This window comes from Tauraco erythrolophus, chromosome 5 (genome assembly GCF_009769465.1).
Source record: "Tauraco erythrolophus isolate bTauEry1 chromosome 5, bTauEry1.pri, whole genome shotgun sequence".
Classification (NCBI taxonomy): Eukaryota; Metazoa; Chordata; class Aves; order Musophagiformes; family Musophagidae; genus Tauraco; species Tauraco erythrolophus.
This window is the reverse complement of record NC_141469.1, coordinates 27,226,990-27,249,055: the sequence shown is the minus strand read 5'-3', so window position 1 is coordinate 27,249,055 and position 22,066 is coordinate 27,226,990. Positions and strand designations below refer to the sequence as shown.

General features: G+C 45.3%; 1 protein-coding gene across 1 annotated transcript in view; it reads right to left on the bottom strand.

Moving 5' to 3' along the window:
* The window catches only part of REEP1 (receptor accessory protein 1), a 52,872-nt gene that overhangs the window by 20,669 nt on the left and 10,137 nt on the right, over positions 1-22,066 (bottom strand). The window contains exons 4-7 of the mRNA XM_086611332.1: positions 20,113-20,233; positions 18,349-18,468; positions 10,457-10,507; positions 3,873-4,041 (exon numbers count right to left, since the gene is read on the bottom strand). Coding sequence (XP_086467458.1) covers positions 3,873-4,041; positions 10,457-10,507; positions 18,349-18,468; positions 20,113-20,233 — 461 coding nt within the window. The remainder of the gene's footprint in view (positions 1-3,872; positions 4,042-10,456; positions 10,508-18,348; positions 18,469-20,112; positions 20,234-22,066) is intronic.

The window sequence follows — 22,066 nt, the reverse complement described above, 5'->3', positions numbered from 1 at the left end:
AACCTGTACGTACTCCTTCATCAAAGACTCTAACCTCCATAGGACTGAGTGATGCTCACGCACACTCCCAGGCATGGGGATGCCAGTCCCAAAGTGAAAAGGGTTACACCAGGCAGTGACTTTGAGAGCTGCACTTGCAGAGGACTGTAATAAGTTGGCATGGATGAAGGATGCAGGGAAATGGGTGGAGGCGAAAGCACCTGAATGAATAAATGACAGAAGAAGGGCTACAAGAGTGGCACCCAGATCAGCAAGTCATCAAGATCCCAGCACACTCACACACAGCTTCGGTAATGCCTGGACTGGGAAACAAAGGACAGAATAAAAGAAAGGAAAACACAAAAAGGGACATTTCAGTTGTCCTGAAACTCCTTAGAGGTAGTGGCAAGATAGAGCACACTTACTACAAACAGAGAAACTTTCTTGCAAAACTGGGATCAATCTACAGACAGGACTTTTCCACAGGTATTTTACATGTTATAATCATTGAAGTAAGGTGTACAGCAAAGCCACGTAAGAAATCTTCTGAGGTATTGACCTTAAAATAGACAAGCATCTTCTACCACACATGGCTTTCAGGACCTGGGCAGGGGAATTACAATTCGTTCTGGTTCACAGACACATGGAGAAACAAAGGTATGCTCCAGGTCATACTGCTATTTTGCAATAAAGCATGGTGTGAATTCATGTGTCCTAACTCACAGTCTTGCCTCCTAACCACCATGCTGCTTCTTCTGCAGACACAGGACCAGTTCCTCTAAGCCCTCGCTAAAGGTCTCCATAAAGCAGGATTTCTACTCTGACCAAGGGTACAATGTTTGCAGCCCCAGCCAGGCTCTCTATTCATGTTCCTAAAGTTGTTTCATGTACCCCAGCTACTGCTCTCAGGCTTTCTAAGAGCTGGTTAGAAAGACCCCTTACAAGAAAGGTGAGGTCTTCAGCTGAGTCATCCTTGTGTCAAACAGTATGGGGCATTTTTGCTGACTCCCGCTGATGTCAGATCAACATAAGTCCCATTATCGCTAAAGCAGGAATATAAAGAGAAGTCTAATGTTTCTGTGAGACAGTGGGGACTGCTGACATGGACATTTGTGTTACCTGAGGGCTTCGGGACAGGGAAAAGAGCCGTGTGTCAGCTGTTCTGTAGTAACTGCTCATGCACATATTCATATATGTATATATTACATGGATATAGCATCATAGAATCATTCAGATTGGAAGAGACCTTGAAGATCACCAAGTCCAACCATTAACCTAACACTGACAAGTCCACCACTAAACCATGTCCCTAAGGACCACGTCTACACGTCTTTTAAATACCTCAGGGATGGTGACTCCACCACTTCCCTGGGCAGCCTGTACCGATGCTTGACAACCCTGTCAGTGAAGACATTCTTCCTAACATTCAATCTAAAACTTCACTGGGGCAACTTGAGGCCGTTTCCTCTTGTCCTGTTACTTGTTACTTGAGAGAAGAGATCAACACCCACCGCTCTACAACTTCCCTTCAGGTAGTTGTAGGGAGCAATAAGCTCAGCCTCCTTTTCTCCAGACTAAACAACCCCGGTTCCCTCAGCCACTCCTCATAACACTTGTGCTCCAGACCCTTCATCAGCTTCATTGCTCTTCTTTGGACACACGCCAGCACCTCAATGTCTTTCTTGTGGTGAGGGGCCCAAAACTGAACACAGGATTTGATGTGTGGCCTCATCAGTGCCAAGTACAGGGGATGATTACTTCCCTAGTCCTGCTGGCCACACTATTTCTGATACAAGCCAGGGCACTATTGGCCTTCTTGGCCACCTGGGCACACTGCCAGCTCATATTCAGCCGGCTATTGACCAACACCCCCAGGTCCTTTTCCAGTGGGCAGCTTTCCAGCCACTCTTCCCCAATTCTGAAGCGTTGCATGGGGTTGTTGTGACCCAAGTGCAGGACCTGGCACTTCACCTTGTTGAACCTCATACAATCAGCCTCCTACATCAATCCAGCCTGTCCAAATCCCTCTGTAGAGCCTTTACCCACAAGCAGATCAACACTCCCATTACATATACCATACCAACAGGGAGTAGCAAATTCTGTCTGCCCCTTGTTTACGTGCAACACTCCGACTAAACAAATATGGAAAGTGGAGTGATGGGACCATGTCTGGAATTGGCATGCCTAGAACAGTGTCAGCTCATTCTGAATATGGCCCTCAAAATGTGGTACAGTCTGACTGACAGATCATACTGTTCCACACACACACACATACAACTGATCAATTCACCCCTCTAGACATTCTAACTACATATATAATTGTACAGTACCAGAAAACAGTACAAGGACTGGAGAGACCAGGACTACACCTTTCACTTAATCTGATCAAAAGTGAGAGCAAAGCTGTGGCCATAGACTACCACATGGCATGATGCCACCACCTGTGAGTGAAACCATCCTCTGGAGGTGCCTCTCTGTATTGTCTGTGGGCGAAGGGGACTGCAAACAGTCTTCTAGAGTAGGGACCTCAACGGAATCACTAAGTGAGATGGGATGGATAGAGGTTGTGTATACAAGACCTTACATAAACATCAGAATAAAACCACTGTGCACCATTAGCTATTTCAGCTTACCTGTAAAGAGAATTTATTCAGCAGATGATGTTAAAAAGAATAAACAGAGAAGTCTGTGAGCTATAATTCTCAGAATTTGTAAAGGGCTTGAGGGATACTTTTCAGGAAGGACAAGACAAGACATTCCTAATACATTCCAAAACTAAAGCGAACTAGAAGGGGTAGCAATCTACACAGGGTAGCAATCTACACAGGCTCAAAACACGGCGAATGTTTGCACAGATCTCAACACACACAAGCTGAAACTGCTAAATTTCAAACTTGCCAGCATATGTTTCACAAGCTACCAAGTGCAACACGCCTGCAACTCTCTGTGGCTTCTCATCACGGCAGTTGAGTTGCATACTCTTTGGTGGTGTTCGGGAATCCCAGAAGCCATCTGGAACTCCCTGCTTGGGATAACCCTCCATGTCTCAATTTTTGAGATCTAATCTGCAAACCTATCTCCAATTAAATGTTTTGAATCTGGGCTCACAAAGATTTCTTTAACGAAGCTTGAAATAAATTTTTGTAACTAAATCCTCAGGAATGGATTTTATTCTGACCATGACGTTTGTTCCCTTTGCTCTTTCAGAATTTGAAAAAAAAAACATTGCCCTTCAGAGAGACGTGTTTTCCAAACAGTGCTTATGCAGACATCCTTCATATCGTACACAGCTGTCAGATCTTGGTCTCTGCTTCTAGGAGTGCTTTACATGGGTTTTATTTCTCAGTAGACTTCATCAGTGATAACGTTCTACAACTGTCAAGTGTTCTAACAGCTACTGTACAGTTCAGAAGAAGCACAAGTGGGCCCAATTGAAACCAGATACCCCTTAGAACCTGCATTTATGTTTAGATGATGTAAGAGAGAGAGGCTGTATCACCATATGGGGGTTTTGGCGATAATACCGGCCCTTGCCCACTACTGTGCATTCTTACTCCAGCTTTCTGCACTTCCATTAGCCCCTCTCATTGAAAAACCACCACAGCTTGCAGCCCCCAGCCCAGAGCCTAACTTTTCAGCTCAGGTTGCAAGGACTGGTGCTGGCTGCCTTGCATGCTCAAGTCCCATCCTTGGTACCAGAATAGCAACCATCAAACAATGATACTGTTTTCTCTCTTAAGTGCCAAGAGACTCAACAGCACGTCTGCGTACTGTGAGTTCTGGTATGTGCCGCCTGCAATGTCTGTTTCTATATATTCCTGACAACTGCATGACTTCATTTAGCTACGTGATGTTCCAGACAAAACAACACTGAAAACGATGCTGGCACTTACCTGAGCTGCCAGTGCCTTCCGATGCACTTCTGGATGTTTTTGGCTGGCTCTGTTTGCTACTTGTTCGTACAGTGACCGAAGGAGGAACAGTGTTGCTGCTGTCTCCACGAATCGTTGACAGATCCTGCATGCTAAAGCTCCTTAGTCTCTCAGACAGGGCTCCCTGTCCCTAGTCAAACACACAAGCAAATAACACGCATAAAAGTTAGATTCTACGGTGCGTTTCGAGCCTTTCTCCCCACTAGCTCATTGAAATCCATCAGTACAATAGGAAGAGAAAAAAATTGCCTGGTCCAGTAACCTACAGAGGACAAAAATGAGTTGTTAAAAGCATTGTTTCCCTCTCTTTGCTCTTCGTTTTGGAGTGGTTCTATGTACAAAGTCTAATGATTCAAACTTTTGATGGTGAGCATCTCTCGTTCTTCAATGTAGTCATTTGAGCTCAGGGCAGCCTTGGCCACATCTAAAGGAGCAGGATATTGTATCTTTCTAGAAGGTACTTTTCTTCACTAGGATCTGTGTCAAATTGGTGCTTGGTTTCAGAAACACAATTAAGTAGTCTGCATCAAAATAACTCTTTTAAAGTTAATCATCTATGATGATATTCACTCAACTGTTCCCAGCCATACACAGAATTTCCAGAGCTCAGAAAATCTGAAATTTTAAAGTAATAAAAAGTTATTGTTAAATACAAATAAATATTCCAGTGCTTTTTTCATGCAACTTAAGGAAGAAATAAACTAGCATCATATTTTTCTTTCTTTTTAGACTAGCTCTCAATCAGGCAACAAACATATTCCTTGGTGAAAGGAACATAGCTGTTCTTTGTAAAGAATGGGTTGGTTAGAAGACACTTTTTATTTAAACTACTTCCCATCAAAAAGTTGACTATGAGTATATGACTCACTCTGAATTCTGTAACCCTCATACTACACCACTGCCATAAAGCAAGAATGCCAGAAAATACTATCAATGCAGAACCTCTCTATCCTTCTCTGTTGGTTACATTAAGTGACATTCAGAATATAAATAGCAGAAACGATCAAAAGTACATTTAGATTTTAACATTTTGTTGAGAGAGGAGGGTCTGAAAAATACTTCATAGCATATAGTCTTGAAAAAAATACTAAAATAAATACATAGAGCCTGACTGAAAAATTATTTCTGCTAGTGTAAATTAGGAAAAATTCAATGGATGCTTCAACTGAGGTGCAGTCAGAAAGATGGTCAACAACAGTAAATATCACCCTGTTTAACAAAGCAGATAAGGCACATCGTAGCAATTCACTCACCACCTTCATTTAGACTGGTATTTGTCAAAGCAGTACGTAAGTGGAAGCATAACCTGAACACTGACAGAGGGCTGTAGGTTGGGTCTGGACCAGAATACACCACTGCTCCCTTCTGGGCTGCAGATTTGAGTATCACGCCCACAAAGTCAGGGTGCAGGTGAGGGGCCAGTGGAGAGTACGCTCTGGTGCTGGCCTGGCATGGAGAAGGGACTCATCCTGATCGTCTACGATCAAAGGCAAGACTGGACACATCCCTTGCTAAAGCAGTTAGGCAACTCTGCCTGTCCCCCGGCTCACCCGCGTTGATACGTTGGGAAAGGAATGCATTAATTTACCTACGAGTACTGATTTTCCAACATCATTTCAGAAATTTCGCATGCACAGTAATGGAAAATCAGTGCTTGTACTCCATAAAAATTCCACTGCATCTCACTTTTAGGGACTGTAAATAGACAAGGCATCAGGTGCTTATTAACTACAGTCACTGTGACAGCCTGCACTTTTTACATTCAAGAAAACTGCTCGATCAGCAGTCTCCCAGCTTTTCAGCCTGAAGCTCTTCATATAAGAAAAATGGGTTCAAGTTTCCTTCTCAACTCCACAGCACATCAATTTAACCACAGGCAGGCCATACATCCTGGACAAAAGCCCTTTTCTGCATCGGCAAGAAGCAAACAGCACATGATGATAACTTCTTCAGTGCTGTCCCAAGGTATCATCAGTTGAAATATGCATGATTTAAGAAAAAGAAAATGGAACTGTCCTTTGTAGGGCAGAGTTACCTGCTGGAGCCAGGAAACTGCACTGGGATTTTTTTCCCTTCATTTTACTGAACCTTTGGTTTCTCAAGATCTCTCTGTGCATGCTGTGTTTGGTAATATTTTTCATTTAGCTTTTCTGCAGACTCACAGAGAAGTCTCCACGCACCCACTATGTTCTTCCTGCAGACTTACTTTGCTCTTTCTCATTAGCCTGTTCCACTTTTCAAAGTATTTTAAACGGATGGAGCTTTTTCACTTGTATACCAAGACATTTTATTTTGCTGATTTTATATGCTGATTTTTGGCAGTGGAGTGTCTAGAGCTGATGTTTTGTTAAAATCTCACCTCTGCCATCTCACTCTCCAATCTGTCACAAGAGTTGAGGACTGAATTTTGGCTGCTCCTGCCAGTGGCTAAGCGAGTCTTCGCATATGGTCTCACTCTGAGAAGCATCTCCAGCTATTTCTCTTAGGCAGCTTAAGATACACGTACTCTGTAGTTTACAGCTGCAACTGTCACTGGGCTGGTATACTGGAATTTCCTTGCCTGGCTGGTTAGCTGGGTGTGATCTCAGCTGTCCAGAGCTCTCTGCAGTACAGTTCTGGATGGGTTTTGTAGCTCGCACTACACTCCTGCACAGCCACCCTATTCTCAGTACCTGGTTTAAAGCTAACACAAGACATCCTACCCTGCAGTCTGACTACGACAGACAGATCCCTAGCAAGAGCAAGCTGAGAGCAATCAGACCACTAAATAATATTTTGCTGTTGCTGAACGAGTGGACCAGCAAAGCCGGAGCGTCAGCAATTGATGAGCTGTTGTAACCCGAGCGCTGTATTCCTCCCGCATCACCAGCTCAAGTGTCAGCAATGCTCAAGCTCTTACCCTCCCTCTGGCTGCTCTGCTCAGCCAGCTAACCCAAACACCATTTCATTCCAGCCAGAGATTTATGTATGTGGGCACGAGTCAGATTACAGAGAAGATTCATGCGTGAGACCAACCTGGCAGGGAAGATGACACTAACGCACCCTTTTGCATTGAAAATGAAGAAGATAAGGTCAATATTTTTGCATTGCAACTTGTGACGTAGCAGCATATAAAGATCAAAGGCCCCAGAGGCAGCTTTGAAAGAAGGGCCTGATATGTGCCTGTCATCTGTGGGTCCGTTACATTAGCATATAATATGTACAACCACAGCCTCTAAACACAGTGTCACAGCAGCCGTGCTAAAAAAATTCGACTTCATCCAGGAAAAAAAATTATAGAATTGTCTTTTCTTGATCTTTGCTTTAATTTCACCTGAGTTTATAACAGCAAAGATAAAGTTTGCTCATCACGTAAAGAGCAAAATATGACCGTTCCTACCATTCAATGAAACAGGTTGTTCAAACCTCACAAATGGCAGGAACAGCAAAGGCTCGGGCTGAGTGAGGACACTGAACACATGTGAAAGTCTGCTGACTTCCCTTCCGTTTATTTTCTTTCAAATTTTTGCACCTTTGGTCTTTGTAGGGATAGACTTGATTTAATTGCTCCTAGGGCACAATATAACTCTCACAATTATTTCCCAGTTACCACAACTCTACCTGAACCTAAACAGAAACACGACAGAATTATTACAACAGAATTAGGATGGTTTCAGAGGAAAATGGAAAATGTTGTTACCAACCTTAATTTCTCTGTCAGATAAGCAGCTGCTGTATATGAAATCACAAACATTTGAAAAGCCAGCATTGTAAAGGTTTGCACTGCTGTAGTTATGTTTTAGCAATAAAGACTTTATCCAGCTGTAACACTTATTATTCCACAATAAGATTTATCATTTATTAAAAAAGGAAAAAACAAGTTAATAGCTTTATTTCACAACAGAATAGATTTAGCACAACATCGCATGTTGGACTGTGTTTGGTTAAAACAATCATGTGGAAGATGAAGAGCAGCTGTGTTGGGGATTTTTGTTTACCATCTTGGCTGTGATCATACAGATGCTCTTCCAACTGCCACAGACATGGGAGATGTCCCAGGAATTTCAGCACACCATGTGTCTACACAAAGAGAAGATCCAGGTCCTGAAGCTATGTCTATGCTGTAGGCCAAGGACATGTTTGCAGCGTGTCCACACAAATCTGAGCTAGTTTTATCCTAGAGAGCATGACAGCAGTAATATCATGACAGTCGCTGTGATAACGACATTACACTGCGTCAACAGCAAAACAGCATGGAGGGATTATACAACTTTTTGAAAATGGGGACTGGGAGGGCTGTGAGACTATGGACGACACCACCTCTCTCTATCCCCTCACTGAACACCAACTGCCCTGTCAGGAGGATTGTGCTGGCAGTGTGGGACCTACGTGTTGCGGTATTCATCCCCTGGAAGAGGACACAAGCAGGAAGTGGTGCTGGAAGATGGAGCCTTACTCTCCCTGGGCACAAGATTGCCTGCCTAGACTCAACTTCTACCTCATCCACCTTCTCCTAGGACACAGACTGTCCCTGTAAGCATGGCATTTCTGATCCAGTAGACAGTGATTTTGCTAGAGGGTGAAGTTTTGGTGGCAACAAGTGGGAGCAGGTGTCTCTCTGTTCCCTGCTCACTATAGTGTACCTGCTTCCAAATTCACCTGATCTTCTTGTTCCTAGGAAATTCACCCCATAGGTGAAGGTACAGCACAAGCTGAAAGCGAATCTCTCCAGGCTTCCTTCACCTCTTCTTCTCCCAGGACCCATCAGCCTCTCTAGGTCCATACATGGGACAGTTCTCTTTATAGGGGCAGAGAAGCGCCAGGCTAGGGCAGATCTCAGTGCTACTGAGCTACAAAAGACAAATACTTAAAAGGACACAGTAATACCACCCCTCAGTAACTGCTATCACTTGGTATCAACCTTATTTAGATTCATGACACTACCAATGGAATTAGGGCGCCGTCCATCAAGACACGGACATTTAAGTTGCAGAAGCTCATCTGTTCTTCTAAGGGAAGTGAAACTCCCATCTATGTGGCATAGTAATTAATCTAAAACTAATCTAGGTGCATCTCTACCTGCTTTGGTCAAAATTGCAACTGTAGTATAGGCAAACCTCACTTCCCCACATCGAACACATTCTCTCCTTGTTTTTGCTTTAAAGAGTGGGACAAACGGTATAAAAATACCGAGCTTTCATAGCCCACTAACCTGCATGCTACCTTCCTCTAAATGTTGCAGATATCATTATCTCCAGAAATGAACTTTCACTTCTGTGGGCCCAGAGCGCTAACACTGATGCAACCAATAGCTGCTTGGAAGGATCAGAAATCTCGATCCTTTCCACAAAACTTGAAGTTATTATTGTGTCAGGCACTTTAAAAGGGACTCCATCAGAAATAGCTGCAATTGTCTTCATTACTTTGCCTCTCTATAATTTACTTCAAATGTGAATGCAGAGGTTAAACTGTTTAGATGGAGATGGATTTAGGAGTCTGGAAAAACTGGGTTTACATCCAATGGAAATATTCATTAAAAATACTCCACATAAGTAGGCAGTTTTACATAAGCTCTAGGTAAAAAAAAATTAGGCACATAATTTAAAAATCTGCAATTTATATAACAAAGTCTCATTAAATATGATCCAAATATGAACAAACAACAGTGTCTAGATTCTATTATACCTTCAGTCTGACAATCTGAAAGAATTCCGTAGACATTATTTAGGCTTCGAAACACCTCTAATACCTACAAACTCCATTTTGCAGCTGTGGAAACCATAACATAGCACGGTGAAGTGACACAAATCAGGAACCAAAAAAACGTCAAGTCATAAAAGACAAGCTTTCAATATAATCCATGTTAATACAAAACATCACTTTCTGGCCTTCTGCATCTTAGGATCAGTAGTTAATGGACAGGCAAGGGAAGACTAAGTCACACTCACCACACTTCCAGCACAACGCTAAACCCGTTAATGTTCTTCTCTCTTTTTGCCGTAACTTTGGTTAGCAGTTCTCCTCCACGCTAGCAGACATGTCTGCATGCATGTTACAGCCTCCATCCTGCAGGTATTCACTACAAGGTGTAGTGCGTGTTCCTGGGATGTCAGGTTTTGCTATGGTGGCAGCAGGACTTCCCCAACCACATCTATCAGAAAGTGCTTGCAGAGATGCATCCTCACTTCTCAGCCAAGTCCCAGCCTCACTAGCTTCACTGCAACTCCAACCATCCTAACGGGATCACAGCACTGGGAGAGAGGCTCCCTTTATCCATTAGCGAGAAAACAACAGCAAACACAGCAGCTTGGCCAATGCAGTAGCAACAACTTGAGTTAGATCAGTTTTCCATCCTAGCTGCTGGAGTCTCTCTGATTGCCAGCAGAGGACTTGGAAGGCATTTTGCTGATGAGATCAAAGTCAGGCTTTTAAAGCTCAGCACGCAGGATCTAAAGCGGAGCAGACAGCATCTGGCCTCAGATCAATCTCAGCTGAAAACAGTTCAAACTAGTCTAACGGGGAAGCCAACGTTAGTTAGGGTTTAGTATAAGCACTCAGCAGATTACCTGCCCTTTTTTCTGGTCCAAATACAAGTGTAAATGAAGTAGCTGAGAGACCTAGCAAGGGAAAAAAGAGAGCCATTGTGGCAACACACATAAAAGCTCTGAGAATAAGGTCCATTTGAAGCATAAGTAACTGAGGCGAGACATGACCATGACATTGGGCACCATGTGCAGGGACTCACATACACAAAAAAAGCAGGGACACCCACCTGTGGACTACACCTTTGAACGCAGGTTCTCCCTTCCTCAGCTTTCCCAGAGAGATGGAGAAACCACTCCATAACCCCAGCTGACAGGGTGTTACCTAGCAAGTGTGTTTAAAGAGCAAAGCAAATTATAAACACAACGGGCTGCCAATCCACTCCTTGCACTTGATCAATGCTTTCCACTGGAGAAACCCCCAGTGTCTGGCCACCTCTGTAATCCAGACTTAAGATCATTAAGCATAGAGTGCATTCATGGCTAATTTAGGCACGGGATTAGGTGAGGGACACGTGGCAGTCATTTTAGTCCTGGTGACTGACAGGTCTTCTGAGAAGTAGGGCAATGCTAGGGACTCGCTCACAGCAGTGAGTGGGAGTCTGCAAGCAGAAGCGTTATCAAGTCTGGCTGCAGGCAGGCCCTGCCAAGAGCAAAACCATCGGCTTTGTGATCTGAGCACAGGCCTGAGCGAAGGCGGAAATTGCTTCTGCCGCTACATGAACACAAATATCCTACATGCAATATCCTCACGGCCAGGGCCTGCGTGCCATATCTAGTCTGGAACAGCTACTCGGTTTGGAGATGTCAGTCAGTACTAAAGACTCAAAGGGAAACCAGCTGACGTTAATGTTGATGGTGGAAACTTAATTTCATCCACTCTTTGTTTGGGCAGTTCATTTCCTCTCCAGGGAACTGTTTGTTACTGTCTCTCCCAGCCCGGTCTCTCTGTATCAATTTATTATTTGGTTCTGCTGTCCTGTGCCTTCACTGGCTATTGTCTGCTTCTTGGAGACACCAATAAAAGAGCCAACAAGAGAGCAAAACTGGAAACAGCTACCTGTATCATAGCACAAACAGCTTTGGGTTTTTATTGATTTGGGAAAAACAGATTCTCAAAGACTTAAGAATGAAAGGTATATCGCGCCATGACAGGAACTGCTCACAAAATGCTGCGATCAGTGGCACTCTACCGCATGTTTCAAGGCAGCCATTCGTTGTTCCTCTTTATTGGTTTAACATAGCTCAGCCATGAGATCTTTGATTTTGGATCCCAAACGGAAATCCTTTAAAGGAAGCTACTTTCAAAAGCAGCACGCTCAGCCCTTCTGAGATAACACTAACAGGTGCCCACAGGTTTCTCAAACTGCGTACTCTGAACCACTCTTGACTTCTGAAGCTCTTGGCCATGTTACACACCAGCGCACACAATGCGGCCTTTACAGATACAGTACTAAGCAGATCAGTCAGAACTGTCCTGATACATTTGATAAACGAAGAAACACTCTCCCTCCAAGCAGTGGGGTCTAATCATTACAAAGAGGCTTTATCCAGCATCTTAAAGGGAAGGATGCTCCCACCTCCTGCCTCCCTCTTTCCCAATTCAAGTAAAAGCACAGTTCTCCACTGTCATGCTGCAAAAGGCAGCATCTCTCTCACGCACAAGTTTTTGCTCCAAACTCCCATAGTAAATAGGTCTCAATTCTCATGGGAAATTAGGGATCTAAACATTGACTTTCAGGCAGTTGCGCTGGATATACCAGCCAGATACTAGAAATGAATAAATGAAGATGCTGTTTGACTAGAGAGGATAAAACCTAAACCATCACCAGCATTTCCCTTCCAGTGTCCTGGTTTAAAAACCAGCAAACACACTGGGAAACTTCTCACTACATTTCTTGGGCTAAGGGACCATAAAGTGGCAGAGCTGCGACCCTCCAGGGAGCGGTGAGCCCAAAGGTGGAAATGGAAGTGACGATGCCAGACCAGACAGGTGGTTGTGAGCTGAAGCAGTTTAGGAATTGCTGATGCCGCACTCCTGAGTGATAAAGTGGTGGATGCACATCCTGAAACCCTCCCGCCCTCATCTGCACGCCTGGTTCTTTTAAGCGATAACCAGGGTGATTGCTAGCTCTGGCAGCACCGCAAGCCACATTTCTCCATGCATGAAAGGCTCCTGGACTGTTTCTCAGACTTATTAGGCACAAACAGGCTTTTCATCAACATCAGTCATGCGTGCCCGTTCCCTCCACCTCATTTATTATCTCCTGCCAAGGCACTGTGCCCACTTGCCAGCAGCACGCTGTGCCCCGCTCCCCTTCCTAAAGGCAGGCTGGACCAAGGGGCACACAATGGGCCACAGAACCAGCTGCAGTGCAAACAGTCCCTGCCCTACACACAGGAGGGCAGAAGAAGGGCAGGGGAAAATGCATTATCAGAAATCTCTGGGTTATGATGATCTGTTGGCTGTGGGACGTTTTCTGCAGCTCTCCTTTGAAGAGCAGAGTTCAGGCTGTAGTTTGGGGATGGTTGAGTGGCTGGGAGCAGGATCTGTCTTGAGGATGGGGAAAGATATTGGCCTGTTTGGCAGAATCAGTTTGTTCAGGGTGAGGAATAAGGATATATGCAAACAAGATCTAGGAAACCCAGGAGCTTGAAGAAGAGTGTCAGATTGCTGGGGAAGAGTACAAAACTGGTAATGGGAGGGTTGTAGAGACAGGGGAGGCAATGGCAGGGCTGGGCCAGGTCTTGGGAAGAGAAGCAGAGAGTAGAAGAGTTGGGGGTTGGAGATAGGGCAAGGCAGCAGGTGGTGGGATGCTCAGAGTGACAGGCAGAGGATGAGAAAGTGCTGGGAGCATGGCGACAGTGAGGGAGTACATACGAGTGTGCTGGAGGAGGCTGGTGCTGCATCCAAGCCATGGGTACCTCTCCTCACTGCAGCCACACACGTGTCCCAGCCATTTACATTAGAACCCTGAGCGGTGCCAAGGAAAAGCCCACTTATACCCAGGCCTCCATCTGACAGCTCCACTGCCTGGCCAAGGCCTTGCACCTGCTCCACCACCAGGGCTGTAACAGCCTTGCTGCTGCTCCCCTTCTGCTCTGACCCAAACGCAGGTTCCCCTTCTGCTTCTCTTCTCCTCCCCTGAGGTGAGCTGGAAAGAAGGAGGTGGTCAGTGCACAGGGCCCTTCAGGAGCAGGAATGGCTGAACTAGTTGAAACTAACTGAAAACACACAAAGAGCAGAAGGATTTACTGCCCGGTCATCTAATCCCGCCACTTAGGACTGACCCACTTGAAGCCACAGCGTGTGACAGAATGACCAAGCAATGAGGACAGGATTACAGAGCTCCAAATGAGATTATGCGCCTTGGTGGGGACGCAAGCTGCTGGGGGTAGGGAAAAGATCTGTCTTGAGCACCTAACAGGGGTAGTAAGACCAGATATCCAATGCTCTGTCTGCTTAGAGAGTATCAAAAATAGACTCTCCGGAGAGAGAGAAAACACCCAAGCGAGCCAGCTGGGGAGACTCAGGGTACTTGGGACACTGACAGCTCATCAGCCTGTAAAATGAACTGGCACAGGTTTGTGCCAGTGTTAGCACAACTGTGGCTTCAAAACAAAACAGAGCAGGGGAAGGGAGCAGGAGGAAGGGGAAGGGAGCAGGAGGAAGGGGAAGGGAGCAGGAGGAAGGGGAAGGGAGCAGGAGGAAGGGGAAGGGAGCAGGAGGAAGGGGAAGGGAGCAGGAGGAAGGGGAAGGGAGCAGGAGGAAGGGGAAGGGAGACAAGTCTGCATTTGGCTAACTAAAAACTGTAGGCTATTTACGATAAAAAGGGGAAAAGGCCAGGGGAGCAGAGATAAGGAAGGTGTGGCTGTGCGCAGTTTGCAGCATTTTAGCCTCAGGTAAATCCATAAGTAGCAGCCTGTCACACACGAACCATAATCGTAATCAGAGAGCCAGCGGCATTATGCTGCCCAATGGATAAAAGGAATGAAGAGATGAGCCTTGCGCAAAGATCTTATCATGAAATACGAAAAATCATGACTGATCCTGTGGAGCACAAGAAAATCAGTTACCACAGCTCACAGAGAAAGGAGAGGACAAGGTTACGCACAGTGGGAGACACATCTCCAAGTACAGGAGTCTTTAGATTTAAGCTAATTTACTGAAAACAGGTCTGTACAGAGCACACTTTCAGCCCAGCGTCTCATTGTGTATTTGCCACCAGAAGATGCTGACTTGCAAAGTCAGAGGGTCCATTTCTTAATACAAAACCATTTTTTCCTTGCCCATTAATTCAAGCAAAGCAGGAAATAGAACAGATCCTCACACTCACTTGTTGGTAAAAGCCACGTTTTCCATGGGAGCTGCAGGACCTCAGTGCTTCTGAATATACGGTCAAATCTATACGTTCCAATTTAAAATGATCTGTTAAAGGTTGAAACCCAATGAACCTGTTCAGGGCTCACTTTCCCACCTACACTCAACACTTACCACAGGCTAGCTGGATACCCTTAAACCTTGGCATTGGGAAAGTCAGGATAAGCCTCATGAATAGTATCCTCCTTCCGCCTTCCCTGGAAGCTTCCCCCCAAGGACAGCAGCGCAGTCTTGTCTGGCATCTGTCAGCTCAAAGTGTTTTCCAGATAATTAGTCATTTAAACTTCTCTCATGCAGGATAATCTAGCTCTGTTATATCTCCTCAAGTGAACAAGTAAGGGTGTTGACATATGTTTAACAGAAGCTGAAAACCAAGGCAGAAGAAGCTGTTACCACCCATACCTGCTTGTACCGCTCCTCTCTTGGAAATGGCTCCATCTGCAGCAGGGACAGCTAAACGGAGACATGTCCGTGCCTGACCTGTCACACTTCACATCCTGAATACCTGAGGAACCCAGCTCAGCAATTCTGTACTGCAACACATCAGGCTGTAAGTCACAGCTGTTCAACCCTCCCTGCCTGAAAAACAGCAAATTCAGTCCAAGAAGGACAGGGACAGAAGGTGCTTGAACTGCTCCTGACTATTACACTATGAGGCCTGTGAATGTATTAAGGGTGTGGTCCCACAAGCAGCAGAGCTAATCTGTCTGCTTCCCACTACCAAGACGGGAAGATCTTGCTTCCCTTTCCTCTGGCCATACTCCTCACAATGCAGTTCTGTCCCTCCCTTGTGCTGGCTCAGGCACTTGAGACACATTTGTGGGCTCAAAAAACAGTATTCCCTTTGAGCTGGTGCACAGTAACCCACTGGAAGCAGGTGCATTACACCATTTTGGAGGAGGAGAGCTGTAGATCAGCCCACTCCGTCTCTTGGATCTGCACCCTGAGGCACACAGAAGCAAGTAACTTGCTGGAGGCCACATGCCAAAGTGGTGAAGGAAGCAAGGAGTCCTATTTTTCCTCACATATTCAGAGTAATTTAAATGTCAAGATTGAAGCAAAGACATGAACAGTCCTTGCTTTGTTATAAAAATCAATTAATCAATCAATCCAATAACAACCTCTCAATCTTATCAAGGAAAAGACATAGGTCCATTTACAGGTTGCAATGACTTAACTGTTTTCTCTCAAGTTAGGCTGGCAGATGTGCCATACAACAATACTACACAAGTCATAGAGTTGCTTTCTTCCAGCACTGAATGGGGAGCTTCATCAACTCATGCAAAACAATGGCTTCCTTGTACCCTGAAGACTCTTCTCCCTTCTACCAAGCTTACCACTGGCACTGGAGCCAAACTAAAGACAGTGAGATTATTAAGGAAAAAACAGAAAAGCAGAACAGTGGGAAGAAAAACTGTGACGCTGACTGTTCATCCAGGTTGACAAGCTGATGAAGACACTGTTGCAGCCCTGAGATGAACAAGTTGGCACTGTGGGTCTAGGCTGCTGTTGAGCTTCTCATATTCAGGAGCTACTCAAAGAGAAGTCAGATTTTTGAGATTCACACACAGTTTTTCACTCTGTCCTAAAAACAGCTCTAGCACAGAGAGTCTGCAGCACCTTGTAGGAAGGGGCTCAGAGCAAAGGCAGTGCTGCAAAACAGGCATTCCCAGAACCTATTTATGTCCATGGTGTGACTTCTTCAGGCTCACATAGCAGCAGTAAAAGAGTCAAGTGTCATGGAGGCATCACGCAAATGTTATTTCGTTGGGCATACAACACACAGCTTTGCCTTAACTCCATGTTTATCCCAGGTTTCAGTCCAGGTTTGAATTAGCCAGCAGTCCCTGGGTTAGCAGAGCCTCCCCACTGAAGAGGAACAGTTCAGAAGAACTGAGCCAGGCCTGACAGCCACAGTCTGCACAATGCTTGGTAGGGAAAAAGGAGGCAATTTTTGGCTTTGCCTTGGAACAGGATATAACTTTTGCATATCCTTGTGATCTTATGTGTGCATGGCACATCCCAGGGGCTCCCCACTTCTCTAATACCTTGCATTCAACATGCTTTATAGACTTCATGGTACTTGGCCTCCTAAGGATGTATTACGCATTTTTACAGAAGTTAAGGCCAAGACACGCTAAAATGGTGTTTTCAAGGACTTCAGAAAAGCATTTAAGGGAGGAAAATAATTTCCTTCAACTCCCATTCAAACGCTTTTCCTAATATTAGTACCCACATTTCCCATATATTTCTACTATCCTTTTGGAAGAGGCATTGTATATGACTGCATGAAAGCCATATCTTTCATACAAGTCTTGTCCCCAAAACACAAGGGAATAGTCACTGTGCACATCTACTGCCAGCCATGATAACCCATGCCCAGAAAGCAAGACCACAAAACGCAGGTATAAAGTCCTTACAGCTTTTATGCAAGCAAAGAACAGTGATAACAGCTATTTTCTGCTTCTGGCTCTAAGCCAGGAACAGAGTGCAGGATACACCTCCTCAGATGAGACCACTCATCCAACATCTGCTCATTCTCCAAAAGCAACTAATGCCACATCCCATTGACTCTTACATAAACACGACTCCAGAGAATTATACACCAGGTATGTTATGTGTAAGCCTTGCAGATGAACTTTTAGCCTTTGTGAACTTCAGATCACATCTGTTTTCTGTCAGTACCCAAATTAAAGGTCACTAGATCCTCCAGACTTCTCAACAATTCAGCATAACAATTGAAAAACTGGGGTGCAGCGGGCCTTCCCCTTCAGTGCAGAAGGTACTGACCAAAAAAATGAAGATATTTCCCTGCCAGAGTGTTATCTATGTTCACTAAACTTCAGCATCTTTCATGGAAGCATGGTCCAATTTTGACAGTGAAAATCATAGAATCATAGAATGGTTTGGGTTAGAAGGGACCTTTAAGATCACCTAGTTTCAACCCTCCTGCCACAGGCAGGGACACCTTCCACTACACCAGGTTGCTCAAAGCCTCATCCAACCTGGCCTTGAACACTGCCAGGGATGAAGCAACTACAACTTCTCTGGGCAACCTGTGCCAGTGTTTCACCACCCTCATTGTAAAAAATTTCTTCCTTATATCTAATCTAGATCTCCCCTCTTTCAGTTTAAAGCCATTTCTCCTTGTCCTATCACTACACGCCCTTGTAAAAGTCCCTTTCCAGCTTACTTTATAGGCCCCCTTTAGGTACTGGAAGAAGAGCACAAGCTGTGATGAACAGCATTGCTAACACTGCCAGCTGCATACTGATGAAAAATATAAAATTCAACAGAAGCCTGTGGTAGATTCTAGTTTTAATTCTTCATTTCCAACCTGTTACAGGTTCACTAGGCACCACACTTACTGTCTTCATCCCAAGAGGCACCTGTGTGGCTGGTGAATGGGAGACTGGGAGGCATGATCAAAATCAGTGAGAGAATCCCTACCCTCATCATCTCTCCCTCTCCACATTGTGGCTGCTGTTGGCAATGAATACAGACGAGATGCAAATGTCATCATCCTGACCCACACCTTTACCTTTGAAGCTGCCATGACAGCTGCTGTGGCTGCGACGTTCAGCCCCCGCTTCCCAAAGTGTACAAGGGCATCGTAGCTCCGGTCTTTTGCCTGGACGAGGCAGTCATCGATCTCCTGTCACAGCAGACAACAAAACAAAACAAAAAAGAAAGGACAAGAAGGACAAGTTCAGAGTGCTCTTAGCCTCAAACTCTTGGCAGGGCCAGGTCATCCTTTATGGAGGCAGACATCCTCCATTTCCTTCACTTTGGCTGCAGAGAAGTTCACAGCCAACATTTGCCAAGAGGAAAGGTTTGCAGGGAAGCAATAACGCCCATCGCAGGCTTTGGGGACTCTTTCTTTATTCTGTGGAAGATTGGGACCCAAAGCTGGGATAGACTTGCACAGTGCAACCACCACCAATAGGTCCTGGAAGCAAGACAGATGCATCCACCTGGGCAGAATGGACCAGGGTGTGTCAGGAGCCATTTGCAATCTATGGACTCTAAAGACAAATTGGATTGCCTTAAGGTTAAAAAGAATAATATTATGACACTGGGTAGCTGCAGCTGTACTGCCCGGGGTCCAGGACTGGTGGTCTCAGAAGCATCTGAGATATCTCTGAACGTCACTGCAGTGTCCAGCTCCAACATGCCCATAGAATTGGTAGGTCCAGAGCTTCTGGACTTTGATGTGGCTCAATATACGGTGAAATGGTTACGAAAGTTCCTGCCCTCACTCTCCCTCCCTCAAGACACAAGGATCTGGATGATAGTGGATGACAATGACTTCTAGTACTCAGCTACTGGACATGCTGGGTTAGTAGGGACTGGAGGCTGCTAGAGGCTGCTGGCTGTTTAGTGATTCTCTCCTTATTCCTAGTAGGTAAGAGCTGGCAACCCAAAACGCACGAGCACTACTTGTGAGAAGTGTAAGCAGAAGTTCCCAGGAAGCAGAGAGACAGGGGACTGATCCACACTGTCCTTCTTGGACAGAACTGAGACACAACTGTTCATGCACTGCCTGTGGCTAAACAGAGACCTTTCACGTCCACAAGTCGCCAATGTGGGAAACAGTTATTCACTTCTTAGTAGTTTGCATGTTGATATGTGACTGATAGCTATTCTTGGCCCATGCAACCACCGGAGCCAAATGGATCTGCCTGACAATGTCCCATTCACAGCCACAGGAATCTCCTAGGCAGGCAAATGATCCAAGCTGTAATGCCCTCCCCCAAAATTAGCATCACGAATTTGAGCAAGACATTTCTAAACCCAGGACCTCGACATGCTACATGCCTTACTTCAGCATGCTATACATCTCCCAGCCAGGCAAGTGCTTACTAAGCCCCTTTCAGACAGGGTGAGTGATTTGTCTCATTGCAGCACAATTCTTTAGGCAGACCTGGAAACAAAATTAGGGAGCCCTGGCTGCCAGACCCTATTTCTCTAATTGTTACATCCAGCCACAACATAGCACTCCAGCTATATTCAGCCGGTACGTGCAAAGCAGCTCAGGAGGTATTTTTATGCCCCTCCTTCCCAACTTCTCAAGTGCACAAAGATGAGTTAATACGTATTAGCATGCTGAACAGATGCCAGGATTTAAAAACACAAAAACCACAAAGAACAAAAACACCAACCAAAAGGAGATGATCAAATGACAGAGGAAGAGAATCAGCAACTCCCAGTCTTTCAATGAAAATGAGTGATATGAAGGCTGGAGTAAACACGGTGTAGATCTGCTCCACCCAGAAAGGACCCAGGCACCTGTGATTACCTTTTCTTTTGAAGACAGCGTTGGATGAACGAATTTCCTGTACAGGAGGCTGGAGCCTTTTGTGTATGGAGACAGCAGCCAAGCTACAAAAGCTATTTTGAGCTCATAGTAGAATGGAAACCTAGAAGAAAAAGAGCTGTTAAGGTCTGCTCCCAATTTAACCACTGCCCATAATTAGAGATGCTCAGCACAGAAGCATCTTTTTGCTTACCAAAGAATCCGAAGACCAGAACACATTGGCTCACCTTTGCACACATCTCAACTAGGCATGCGGGTAAATCTTTACTTGGGTATCAGAGCTATTATTTAATGGTCTGGAAGACACTCTGCTGTGTGGCAAGAGGAGCTGAGGAGCTTTCTACATGCAAAGAGCACAGATGCTGCCTTTATAGCATCCTCGGTCATTATGAGGGAGCAAAGAGCAAATCAGCAAATCAGTATTGCATCAATATATTTATGCATCTTTCATCTCTCTGCCTTTCTGCTTTTAAGGTAACACTTATTTGACTGAAACTGAAATACGAGAACCTTTGTTGTCCAAGCAACACGCAACATGAAGGTGCAGACCCACACTGTGGCTTTCATGCAGCACTGCAAAACACACAGGACACAAACAGGACGTGCTTTAGCTGTAACAACAAGCCAGGGACTTCTTGAGATTACATTATCTAGACTCTTCTCTGAAGGACAAAGCCTAGAGCTCAAGGGTGGCCAGCTAGCAGCATCCTCATGCTGGCAAGCATGTTGCTCTCAGCAGTGGGACAAACCAATGCAGGGGCAAGCGAGAGCAGCACAGAGACCCTGTGATGGCTGTGCACCAGTCCAGCTGGACCCAGACAGACTCCTGCTGTGCCAGCACAGCACTGTCACTGAGCCAGCTGGACCATACAGCATCCAAGTCTGACCCAATGTGCCTCTGCAACGCTCTACTCTGAGCGTGGATTTGCCAGGTTGGTCTTCCCCCTTACTGAGGATCTCTACAGCATACTTGATTTCACAGGCTGGACAAGCCCTTTGTCATTCCTAACTGAGAGAAGCACATAATACATCCTCCAAAAACACAAAGCTTCACATGAACACAGTGGAGGTAGATCTGCATGTAAATTAGATAGAGAGACAATAATGTCTTTTATCTCCTTTTCAACAGATCTGACATGTTGCCAAGTACCCCCAACTCCCATGTCTGGGGGACTCACTAGAGGCATGCAGTGCTACACAGGAACAGGCTTTAGGTGAGGGCCATGCACTACAGTTAAGTTTTCATCCTCAAGTCTTCTGATCTCACTGGTTTCCACTAGCAAGCCCTTACTAAAAAGGGCAATCGAGCAACAAACATTTCCAAACTTGAGCATCCAAATTTAAAGAACTGAATCTGATAACTGGACATTTATGTGCTCTCTTCCTTGCAGAGGTCACCAGGAATTCTTCCACTGGCACCAGAGAGCCCCCATTAGCATGGACTGTCACCAACCTCCATCAAACCATAAACCCAGGCTACTCAGGAATAGGCCTGGCAAAACATCCCAGGAACAACAACCCACACGGCAATCTATAATCAAAGTCCTGTGCTGCAGGGCTGTTTCCGCCAGATCCCTAGAGTCCGTGTATTTACTGTAGGACACAGCTAGACAAGTCTAGAACTATGCCTGCAGCTAAAGCTACTGTTGTTTATGTGAGGATCTCTGCAAGCATCCAACTCAGCAGTGAGCTGCACCTCTCTCTGGCAGGCAGGGGACTGAGACTCCTGTAATGATTTCTCACTAATGAGATACCGCTGAGCAGTTCCATCTTCTTTCTTGCTTTTCCTATGACAGCACTGAGAAAGGAAGCATGGCTCCTCCAGACAAAACACCTCTATGCACCCAAAGCTGCTAACCCTGTGTTCAGGAGGCAGTGTACCTTTGTGCCCTTTTTTCCCCTCTTGTAAACATTTCCATTTTCTTTCCATCTCACA